The sequence below is a fragment of the Marmota marmota genome, unplaced genomic scaffold (assembly GCF_001458135.2).
Source record: "Marmota marmota marmota unplaced genomic scaffold, marMar, whole genome shotgun sequence".
Classification (NCBI taxonomy): Eukaryota; Metazoa; Chordata; class Mammalia; order Rodentia; family Sciuridae; genus Marmota; species Marmota marmota.
This window is the reverse complement of record NW_025999961.1, coordinates 3,492,033-3,504,583: the sequence shown is the minus strand read 5'-3', so window position 1 is coordinate 3,504,583 and position 12,551 is coordinate 3,492,033. Positions and strand designations below refer to the sequence as shown.

The 12,551-nt window shown below is 33.8% G+C and overlaps 1 protein-coding gene across 1 annotated transcript in view; it reads right to left on the bottom strand.

The window, feature by feature from the left end:
* Lmbrd2 (LMBR1 domain containing 2) overlaps positions 1–12,551 on the bottom strand; it is a 47,999-nt gene that overhangs the window by 35,101 nt on the left and 347 nt on the right. Inside the window, exons 2-4 of the mRNA XM_015496364.2 lie at positions 3,276–3,512; positions 2,929–3,014; positions 1,301–1,396 (exon numbers count right to left, since the gene is read on the bottom strand). Coding sequence (XP_015351850.1) covers positions 1,301–1,396; positions 2,929–3,014; positions 3,276–3,449 — 356 coding nt within the window. The 5' untranslated portion in view covers positions 3,450–3,512. The remainder of the gene's footprint in view (positions 1–1,300; positions 1,397–2,928; positions 3,015–3,275; positions 3,513–12,551) is intronic.

Below are 12,551 nucleotides of genomic sequence, written 5' to 3'. Positions count from 1 at the left end.
TTTTTTTAAAGAATTGTGGTGACCTCTATGGTTAGTGGATGACTGGGGTAACATGAGAGAGGCATCTTGGGGCATTGTTCATGTCCTGAATCACCATTATCTTAGTGTTGGTGTATAGATGCATTCATTTTGAAAAAAAGTCAAACTAAACAGAATATGCATTTTTTTCAGTATAAGTTTACACTTAAATTTTTTAAAAAGTCTCCAAAAATTTTAGTCATGATAAGATCAACAAGGTGGAGACTGGAAAGGGATTCGAGGTGAAAGACTTTTTGCTTGTTGTGCCAAAACTGGAAATTATAAATAGGTAACAAGAGGTGAATGGGGTGAGTCCACAATTTAACGAGAGGGGTTAGCTTAACAAGAATGACTCTTCTGTCCTTGGAAGAAAGTTTGTTAGTGAGAAGCTAAAAGAACTGCCATCTGATGACTTCTATTTTCACGTGAAGTTGACAGAAAGTAAAGTCCTATGCTAAGAGTAAGTGTGACTTTTAGGGAATGAGTAGAAGACAGCAACTAAGAGGACAGAAGTTTGGAGTGACTGGAAATATTTGATGTACAGAATAGGCAAACAGATTAATGAAGCAAAGAAGGAAATTCTGGCAACACTGAGGGCCCAGCTGGTTAACAAGCATGAATTTATTGGGGCACTACTCTATTCTGCTATGCAATTTGTCTTTTGTAATGTTCACCACCTCCCATTTGAGTTTGGTTGCCTCCAGAATATCTTGAGATATTCAGTAGGGAGTGAGTTTGAGATTAGTGCATAGCAGAAGGACAAAGTTATAATTGGGAGAAAGCAAGATTCTGGATACATGAAACCATGGCTACAATTCAAAGCCATGAAGGAAGAGTCAGATAAGATGACCAAACATAAAATTTTAGGGAAGACTAATATGAAGGAAATTCCCCTGAAGAAAATTCAGAGGGTTGGGATAAAGAGACAGAAAGTCAGAGAATAATGATGACCTTAGCAAGAGTAGTTTCATGTAATAATGGGTTAGAAGAAGACTAACCCATTGAGGGTCACAAGAGAAGGCAATAACTGCAGGGAAACAGTGATCAGGAAAACTTTTTTCTATTCTCTATATTTTTGGTCTGTTTCCCTTTTCTTCTTTTTTGTTTCATTTTTTTTTTTTAAGATAAAAGAGACATGAGCTGGCAGAAAGAAGATACAGAGTTAAGAGAAACAATATGTAACATATGAATAAATTGCAAAACATGAGGGTTCACTGAGAAATAATCACATTTTTTGGTTAAGGCCAAATTTTCAAAAATTTTGTCCATCACTGTCACTTACCATGTTAAAAATTGTGATGTCCAATATACTACCCTCCAGAAAATTGGCATGATTCCATCAGGAATGTAACTCCATGGCTTAAAACATGGATGTTGGCTGTTTAATAACAATTTAAAGCCAATTAATCACAAACAATTTTAAGTTAAATGAATTATATAAATAATTTGTGTGTGGCAAAGTTCATTTACATCAGGTTAATAATTACTGATTTTCATAAAATTTCAGGAAAAAACTTAAAATTCAAAGCTGACTGTCAAACAGAAAAAATGTACATTTTACAAAACAGTTTGTTCTAAAAAGGAATGATTATGGTTTTCAATTTGCATTGTATTTTTTTAATATCTTTATTTTTTATTTATTTTATTTTTATGTGGTGCTGGGAATCAAACCCAGGGCCTCCCACGTGCGATGCAAGCGCTCTACCACTGAGTTACAACCCCAGCCCCACTGCAGCGTATTTTTAATCATTGGGTAAAAAACTCATCCCAGTTGTAGGGTTGGTTATGTTTTGTTTTGCTATTACTATCTAGCAGAAGGGGTCGGGCAAGAGAAGTCATTAGGTGATTAGTTCCTGGAAATTGGAATGTAAATTATATTAGTCACACCGGCATAGCTCCTGTGGACATGCACACAAGCATTTGCTTGAATTTTCTGATGATGAGTCTCTGACCATAGATTCTTCCACTTAATAATCTTCCTAGAGTGTGAGAATATCCTTTAGTCTAAAGAATTTTAATGCTATAATTGCTTCTGGTCTATATCTAGTTTTTCATGGTTCATCAAAGAGAAAAAGCATATACACTTTAAATTCACTTTTATTCAAGTTAGAATATTTTATAAAAGCTGCAAAAAAACCACACAAATACTAAAACACTGGTAAAAGTCTTATATCAACATAGACTCATTTTTTTACTTGGAAATATAATATGAATTCAATATAACCTTTTGACAATTTAAATTTTATTCATTCTTACTGCAAAAGTATGATGTTTTAACAGGATATGAAATATAAAAGGAGTATCTTACATAGAGAATAACCCCCTTGTTCTTTATAACAACTTTGTAAATTAGGCAAAAGAGAAAATGCATACTCTTTTATTTATTTAGTAATGGTGCCAAAATCTAAGAAAGTCTAGGCTCTATTTTTTAAAATATTTTTTTTAATTGTAATGGACCCAATAGTTTTGTTTTAATGTGGTACTGAGGATCAAACCCAGTGCTTCCCACATGCCAGGTGAGCACTCTACAACTGAGCCATAACCCCAGCCACTCCATTTTTTGGATATGAGACAGACTAAGAGGAAAAAGGTTTTGGAAGGTACACATTTAATAAGGGGAAGAACCAGAGCAAACAATTAGTTTTTTTTTTTTCTTAAGCTCTCACTATCATCTACTGAAAGGCCCTGTGTAACAATAAAGTTTAGATTTAAGTATTTAAAGCTCAGATTTAAATATTTAAAGTTTAGAATACCACATAATAAAATAACTACTAGCAAAGAATGAAAATGGGAAGATCAGTAGAAAATAACTTTTCTAAATACACAATCTGGATGATAAAAACTGCTAATTTTTAAGCAATTTTCTCTACAATAGTTACACTAAAAAAAAAAAGAAAATGAAATACATACCTTGGAACTGGGGTAATAATTGCTGTACTGTTATTTTCAGGAGGGCTGGAATTTGCAGCGGCATGCCTGCACCGGTTGTATATTGTCTAAAGCAATGAATACATGGTTTAAACAATGAGAATCAAAAAGTTACCAAGTACTCAAGGGATATTAGAGTTGGTAAATCTGCCTACCAAAACTTACCTTCCTGGCTATGCTGTTTAACAATCAAATTCCTAAAATAACATTTAAATTCTAAATATAAGTATAACCTTATACAATTCAGCTGTCTTAAAAATAATATATCTCAAACAAACTGCACAATTACAGTTGCTTTCTAAATTGCGAAAATTTGTTTCGCATCTTACCGTACTAACATCCAGAGGCAGTATGAAGACGATAAGAAAGCAGAGATACCAAGCAAGCAGTGTTCCAACAATTACAAGTCTATGCTGTTTCTTAAAGTCTCCGTATCGATGAAGTAGGAATAATGCCAGAAAAAAGACAAAAACAATCTCGAGTCCCAAAGCTGCACCACTCATTATTGAATGTTCACTCTGATGAACCAAAGTTATTCATGTATGCTTCTGAACCATATCTATTCACTGAAAAAAATAAAAAATAAAATGTAGCATTAAAACTGGAAGTGACCATTTGGAAATGTTCTAAATATTTACTAACATATTCATAGCCTCTTTGGAAAACTGTCATGCTTTACATTGGACTATGAATAAGATGAAGAGGATAATTCTTAACATTAAGTCCTATATCTTACTTTTCAAAGCACATCTTAAAAATTTCATATACAGTTGGGCACAGTGGTGCACACCTGTAATCCTAGGGACTCTGGAGGCTAAGGCAAGAGGATCTCAAGTGTGAGGCCAGCCTTAGCAATTTAGTGAGACTATCTCAAAATAAAAAATAAAAAGGGCTGGTTGCGGAACTCAATGGTAAAGCACCTCTGGGTTCAATCCCCAGTACTTAAAAAAAAAAAAAATTCACATACATTGTATCTTCATAAAAAAATTTCTCTGACAAATATCACACAAGTTCTTAAAATATTACAAATTAAGAAATTCTCTTTTTATATATTTTTTAGTTGTCAATGGACTATTTATTTATTTATTTATTTATTTATTTATGTGTGGTGCAGAGTTTTGATATAGTGTCATTTGGGAGTTTGTGTCTTAAGTATTGACAGAATATTTTAAACAAACATGTTATCCTAGGAAATTAGGATCCTAGGAAATGGAAATTTAGTAAAATAATGTTTTCTTTCTTTCTTTTTTTTTTTTTTTTGCAGCAGTTTTATACACTCTTTGGGGAAGGCAGGGACTTTACATACATCATAGCATCTCTTAGCAAATCATCACAGACCCCGGGAAAATCATAAAACAACTCCAAAACATGATTAGCACATTCACTGGCAGGAACAAGTTGGGAAGGGGTTAGTACAAGAGGTGGAATTCGTTTTCAAATAAAGTTTTCTAAGATGATTCATAGCCCATAATTTAATAGAGATTAGGAAATAGACATCACTGTGCGTCTATTATTGTGTTTACCACATTATCTATTTTTCTTCTTTTGTCTTTTTTTAATATTTATTTTTTAGTTGTACACAATACCTTTATTTTGTTTATTTGTTTTTATGTGGTGCTGAGGATCAAACCCAGGGCCTCACACCTGCTAGGCGAGAGCTCTACCGCTGAGCCACAAACCCAGCTCTTTTTTTGCCTTTTTATGACATAGGTGAGGCCTACTGGTCCCATGAAATTGGAGATAAAAACTGGAGTTTCCCTAACTTGACATGAGAATATAATAGTTTTAAAGTCCATATCTTTGAACATATATCTAAATTCAAGTGAGGAATTTTTATAGCACAAAATGTTAATACTTTCTGGGGTTCCTTATGAATTCCTATATGTCAACTAAAACAATTTTCTATTGAAAGATAGGGGCATCTTATTCTCCATGTGATTTAGTTATTTGACATTAAATATAATTTCTTGAAATTTTTCAATTAAAGTATAATTTAATAATAAAGATTAGAAAACTCAAGCCTAGATTTAAAAAACCAAAACCTCATTGCTAGAGGGGATAACAACTTGACAATATGTATCGAAAACCTTTTGAAAAGTACATATCCTTTGTCCTAGCAATTCCTTTTCAGATAAAGTATTCTCAAAAAAAAAAAAAAAAAAGATAAAAAAGATTTATCTTCCATGTTATTTTTCATTACAGCATTAAATATAAAAACAGGCCAACTTAAATATTTGTACTAAATAGTCCACCACCATTGGCCACAGATTTTTTGAGAAAAACAGTCATGGGTTTTAGAACTTATTATCCTGATGCTCTGACAATGACTGACAGGAGCAGAGACCCATGCTTAGTCAAGGGTCACCTAACTATGCAGAGAATGACTAAAGAGATCACGAGAGTCCCCCACTTAGAAAAAAGAAGAGATCCAGAGAGACACATTAAGAGATATAAAAAGTGATAGAAGTAGGGAGTATACACAAGAAACACACACATATGCATGGACAAACACACACCAAAATGCTGACAGCAGTTGTAACCATGTAGTAAAGAGATGATTTCTAATTTCTTCTTTGTGCTTTCTTGGATCCATGTATGTTATTTTAGTTTTAAAAATGGAACTATATTATTTTATAATTTTAAATTTATTTAAAAATCAATGTAGTAATATGAAGGTAAAATACACAGAGAATGAAATTTTTTGCAGGGTGTTAAGTATCTAACATTACAACTCTTTTAAAATATAAATGTTTTCTTATACCTTAGCAAACCTGGGCTTGAAATTCCAACTCTATTTAATACTTGTATAACTTTATGCAATTTATGCTGCAAAATGAGGATAATCACCTCACACAGGTTGCTATGAGGATCAAATGATATATAAAAGTAAAACACCATGAAGGAGTTCCAGCTAAATGCTAGCTACTAAACTTTGTTGCTTTTGTATGAAGGGCATTTAGGAGATTGGTTGCCTCAATGATCTAAAAGAGTAGTTTTACCCTAAAAGGTTTACTCTCAGTTCCCTCAAAAAAAAAAAAAAAAAAAAAAAACTACAAAATAGAGGCCAGGTGCACTGGTGCAGGCCTATAATCCCAGTAGTTTGGGAGGTTGAAGCAGGAGGATTGCAAGTTCAAAGCTAGCCTCAGCAACTTAGTGAGGCCCTAAGCAACTTAAAAAAATATTTTTTAAAAGGAATAGGGAGCTCAATTCACAATAGCTAAGCTATGGAACCAACTTAGGTGCCCTTCAACAGATAAATAAAGAAAAGGCCAAATGTTCTCTCTGACATGCAGATGCTGAAACACAATAAGGGAGGAGAAGGGAAGTACAGAAGTTCATTAGATTAGACAAAGGGGAGGGAAGGAAAGGCAAGAAGGATGGGAAGGAGAAAGACAGTAGAATGAATCAGACATAACTTTCCTATGTTCATATATGAATACAAGTCCAGTGTAACTCCACATTATGTATAATCACAAGAATGGGAAGGTATACTCTATGCATGTATAATATGTCAAAATACATTCTATGGTCATATAACTAAAGAGAACAAATAATTTTTTAAAAATCATATTGCAGATAGTATCAATGTTATTCTCCTCCTTTTGTTAAAACACAACCAAAATTATAATAAAGATTATCTGTGGGTGATGGGAAAAAAAGAGGGCTGAAGATGTGACTTAGTGGTGAAGCGCAACTGGGTTCGATTCCCAGTTCCAAAAACAAAAACAAAAATAAACTTAAATAAACCTATGAAATGGTAAGTAACTTTTTATTTTTCAGTCTGGGTTCTCCCATATTCCTATAGAACCAGATATGAGCCTGGCTCCTGTTGTTTTTCTCAACAAATTAGGATTATCTCTTTTGGTCAGCAGGATAGACTAAACAGCCTTTTCATCTGTTAAGAGACAGAACACATCTCAAGAGTTGTGTGGAGAAGGTGTGCCTGACTCATCAATGCTACATAGAAAAAATCTCATTCTCCTAGGCACACAATCAAAAAAGAAGTAGACAATTATAAATCATTTGCTAAATGGTAACCACATGCAGCTTTGCAAAAATTTTAAGGGCAAAAAAGGAGAAATAGGTCTTTGATGACCACAGTAGTTGATTAACATTCTAACATCAACGCAACAAGTAGTTTTACTTAAAAATGCCAATTCACTCATTCTGTCAAATTTTAGTCTCTGACAAGCAGGCAGATCATACCTTTGAAACATCAGTTCTAAAAGCCTAAATCAATAAAATCTAATTCAAGCTTTTTCCAATCATCAAGATATTATTTAATATTACTGTCAAATGCTTTTATTATAGTTTAATAATCAGCTTGCTAATGTTACTTAGAGTACTAATTCCTTACCCTTTTATGGTTGATAATGATTCTTTAGGCTAATTATACTCCAAATGGAAGATTTAAAGGTTAAGATAATTTTAGAATTTCAAGAACCCCAGTGTTTAAAATGAGAAAGAATTAATAGCAATTGATGAGAATGTAAACAAAAAATGACAAAATTTTTGTCAAAATCAAAGATTTTACAGGGATGCTCTCTTTCACCACTTCTATTTAACATAGTTCTTGAAACACTAGTCAGAGCTATTAAAAGGATGAAAGAAAATTAAAGGATATGGATAGGAAAAGAAGATCTCAAATTTATCACTATTTGCTGATGATATGATTCTATACCTAGAAGACCCAAAAAATTTCACCAGAATACTTCTAGATCTAATACATGAATTCAGCAAAGTAGCAGGATATAAAATCAACACTCATACATCAAAGGCATTTCTGTACATCGGTGACAAAGCCTCAGAAAGAGAAACTAGAAAAACTACCCAATTATAATAGCCTCAAAAAAAAAAAAAAAACTTGGGAATCAACTTAATGAAAGAGGTGAAAGACTTCTACAATGAAAACTAAAGGATGCTGGAGAAAGAAATTAAAGAAGACCTTAGAAGATGGAAAGATCTACCTTGTTCTTAAATAGGCAGAATTAATATTGTCAAAATGATCATACTACCAAAAGCACAATATAGATTTAATGCAATTCCAATAAAATTCCAAATGACATTCCTCACAGAAAAAGAAAAGGCAGTCATGAAATTCATCTGGAAAGATAAGAGACCCAAAATACTAAAGCAATCCTCAGCAAGAAGAGTGAAGCAGGTGGCATCACCAGACCTTTCAGAGCTATAGTAACAAAAACAGCATGGTATTGGCACCAAAACAAACTTGTAGGCCAATGATACAGAATAGAGGACACAGAAACAAACCCATATAAATACAGTTATCTTATATTAGACAAAGGCACCGAAAATACATATTAGAGAAAAGATAGCCTCTCCAACAAATGATGCTAGGAAAACTGGAAATCCATATGCAACAAAATAAAATTAAGCCCCTATCCCTCACCATACACAAAACTCAATTCAAAGTGATCAAGGACCAAGGAATTAAACCAGAGTCCTTGCACCTAATAGAAGAAAAAATAGGCCCAAATCTCCATCATGTAGGATTAGGCCCCAACTTCCTTAATAAGACTCCTATCCGGATAGGATGTGGGAAAAAAGGTACAATCATATATTGCTGGTGGGACTGCAAATTGGTGCAGCCAATATGGAAAGCAGTATGGAGATTCCTTGGAAAACTGGGAATGGAACCACCATTTGACCCAGCTATCCCTCTCCTGGGTTTTATACCCAAAGGACTTAAAAACAGCATATCACAGGGATACAGCCACATCAATGTTTATAACAGCACAATTCACAATAGCTAAATTGTGGAACTAACCTAGATACCCTTCAGTAGCTGAATGGATAAAGAATATGTGGTATATATACACAATGGAATATTATTCTTCATTAAAAGAGAATAAAATCATGGCATTTGCAGGTAAATGGATGGAATTGGAGAATATTATGCTAGTTGAAGTAAACCAATCCCCCCTCAAAAAAAATGTGGAATGTTTTCTCTGATATAAAACTATATAAACTATATAAACTTATATAAACTGATATAAGGATGCTGATTCAGAATGGGGATGGTGGGGTGGGAAGCATGGGAGGAATAGATGAACTTCAGATAGAACAAAGGGAAGGGAGGGGAAGGGAGGGAGCATGGGGGTAGGAATGAAGGTGGAATGAAACAGACATCATTACTCTAAGTACATGTATGAAAACACAAATGATGTGACTCCACTTTGTGTACAACCAGACATGAAAAAATGTGCTCTATTTGTGTAAAATGAATTGAACTGCATTCTGCTATAACAAATTAGAAAAAAAATAAACCAAAGATTCTGAAACTGAATGAAAAAAAACTCAAATTTGAATGAATGAATCTAATGATTCATCAGACTCAGTGTTAAATAGGTACCTTTACTCAGACAATGAATAATAATGATCTTGAGATACTTCAAGATCCTAATAATGAAAAATAAAAAGAATCAGAACTAGAAGTGAAGAATAATGTCAACAATTCTCTACTGCCAATGAAACTTTAAATCTTGCTTAACATAATCATTATTCTCATATTTAAATATCTTGAGTTTTGAGAAAGTTCATTTTAGGATGTAGAATACCATAATAGACTATCACCATCATTCTAAAAATGAGAAAAAGTCATAGTATGTTTTGAAACCATATAAGAGCTTAGTGGGCAAACCAACCAAGTAACCTGAATTCCAAAGTGTAAGGAGCCCCTCCAAGCAACTTACAAAGAGAGATACATTATAATTTGTTTCACCTTCAGCAAGGCATGAAAGGGAAGACAACAACCAGGTAGGTAGGTAAGAAAAGCAAAAACTTAACAAATTCTTAAGATTCCAGGTATATAAATTGTAGACTTACTTCAATACATAATAAACCTTAGAATCCTTCTTAATAACAAAGTAATTTTGAAAAAAGGAAGCACTGACATTTAGTATGTGTCTGCCATATTCAAAGCATGGTGCTAGCACTTACTATGCTTAATCCAACAAAATTTCACAATCTAGTAAGAAAGGATGGTATCCTTGCTTAATAAAGGGAAAAATGGCATAGAATGAATAAGTACTTTGCCCAAGTTCCCATAGCCAGTAAGTAGCAAAGCCAGAGGCATCCTGACTTGGATTGCAATCCAGCTTGGATGGCAATTACATGTCTCATCTCCAATCCAGATATCCTTTCTTGCTGTAATTTAAATTGTTTAAATAACTTCTTTAGTTCAGTTTTCTAGTGGACAAATTAAAAAAATCATTCTCCTATTAATTATTCTTTTATATATATACAAGACAAAATGCTAAGAAAATCTTGTTTAATGTACAATTTAACTTTTTACTTTTCAGGTATTGTAACTTTAATTGATTTATAGAAATATATGTCTCATCTACACAGGAAAAGTAGAAAAGAAAACAGAGCAAAGGAGAACCCTTTTCTTCTTTGCCCAGTATCTGTCCATCACACAGCATTAAACTGAAAATAACTAAAGGTCTAGTTTAAAACTAATCAACGGAAAAGAATCTTTTTGAAATTTGACAGGTGAAAACTTTTGCTTTGTAATTTCCCTCAGTCTTTGGTGCCTGAAACTAAATAATGTGAGAATAAAACTAAACGAATTTTAAAATTCACTTCATGCTATGATGGCATTAAGGTAAAAGCACATCATTCTTCTACTTAAATGAAATCTCTTTTATAATAATTGATAATCAAAACTGAAACTAACAACTACTAATAAATTATGCTAGTAATTATTTACGGTTGCCAGTCCTTTTAGGCCCCTCCTAAGGCCTACTAATATGGATCAATTTGTAACTATGCTGTGATTTTGACTATGCATAAATGATATCACTCTTGCTATTTCCAAGCATCTGATGTTTCATGATAAACACTTTCCTGATTTACAAAGTAACTTTTAATTCTATCTGAAGTTTCCAGAGTATTAGAAACTTTTACTTACCCTAATGTCATTTGCAGTTATAAAAATGTAACTCTTTTGGATACTGATCTATCAATTCTAATACTAGAAATATGGTATATGCAGTATGCCAAATAAGATTAAACTGACAAGATTAATCAGGAAACTAAAATATGATACATTAGTAACAATCACAATGCAATACTTTTAAAAAAGGAATCAGACAGCTGTCTCTATGTAGCTAGTAATTTCAAATCTTCAAATCAACACAATTTATGTATGTTTAAAAAGTCATGTGTACCTATTTAAACTTTTACTTATTAAGACCACAATTAGAGGGAATCAATAACACACACACACACACACACATATATATACTCTCTCTCACACTAACAAGTTTAAATATTTGTTACCAAGGCAAAATGCATTCTAATTTTCAAAGTTAACAGGCTCTACCTTGAGCCCTAGAAAGGACTTAGTTTCCACTAATTCAGGTATCACACATATTCTAGCTCTTTTTGAACATATGGGTGTGAGTGTATGGATGTGTACATGTATTTATTATATGGTTTTGTGTGGGGTTATTTTTGGCTTTTGTTTGATTTTATGTTTTTGCTAAAACATTTACCTAGTGAGTTGCAATCTTAAGGGAAAGGATGTAGATAGAGTTAAACTAAGGTGACTGCTTTCTCCAAAGTAACATATAGGTTACTTTATGTCAAAAAACAGAAGGTTGCATTTTAAAACATTTTCCATATAGTAACGTTATTTAATGAATTCTGAACAATGAGCTCAGTATTCTTCATATCGTTTCAATTAACATCAATTTGTGAACAGATCTTCTCTTTACACCAATCTCACCTACTTTCAAGAACAAAGAGTGTTAGAATTTCTTCCTCTATGGAGAGGTAACAGTTAATTTTCAAGCCAAATTTTCAAGCTTGAAACAAGCATATACCTGAGAAAGGAAGGTTCTTCCCCCCTCCTCCTTCTTCTTCAAAGAAACACAACGTTATGTCATACAGCATATGAACTAATATTCTAATATGTTTGTAATGAAGCTGGCTTGCTTACTTCTGAACCTTATAAATGCTCTTTATTTTTTATTAGGCTTGGGATTTATCCCCTTTTCCTCTCTCACTGTTTTCCCGGGGTCACAGTTATAAATAATACAGTTTGCACAATGAATTTCGCATGGTCATCCTACCTGAAATACCGCAAGCTCCCTACTCTAACCACCCCCAACCTCCTCTACTCAGAGATATGCTAAATGAAGCTCGCTTTTAGGCTGCGACGCAAATGCACGCAGCCGGTGGAGCCAGAGCACCCGAATAGCTTTCCGGTGGCCCTCTGCTTCGCACAGCCCTTTGCATTCACACCGTAATCTTATTTGTTCGCTTGCTAGAATTTATGAGGCTGGTCAAGCCTTTAAGGTGATACCCAGCTTTCCCACTCCACACAGGAACCATTGTGGTGTTTGGCTCCCCTAAAATTAAACCACCGCTTCTAGTTCATCTGCGCTTTAGTTTACACGTTATCTGAAGTGATCCTCACTCCCAGCCCGTGAGAGCTGCGTCGCTCTCGCGGTGCCTATTTTATAGGTGAGGTAAGGATCTTCCTGGTGGAGAAACAAGCTTCCTGGCAAAGGGACTGGCAGGTGTGACACGGCGGCTCGCAGTTTCTCACCTGACCGGCGGGCCTGGCTGCTGCCTCCATT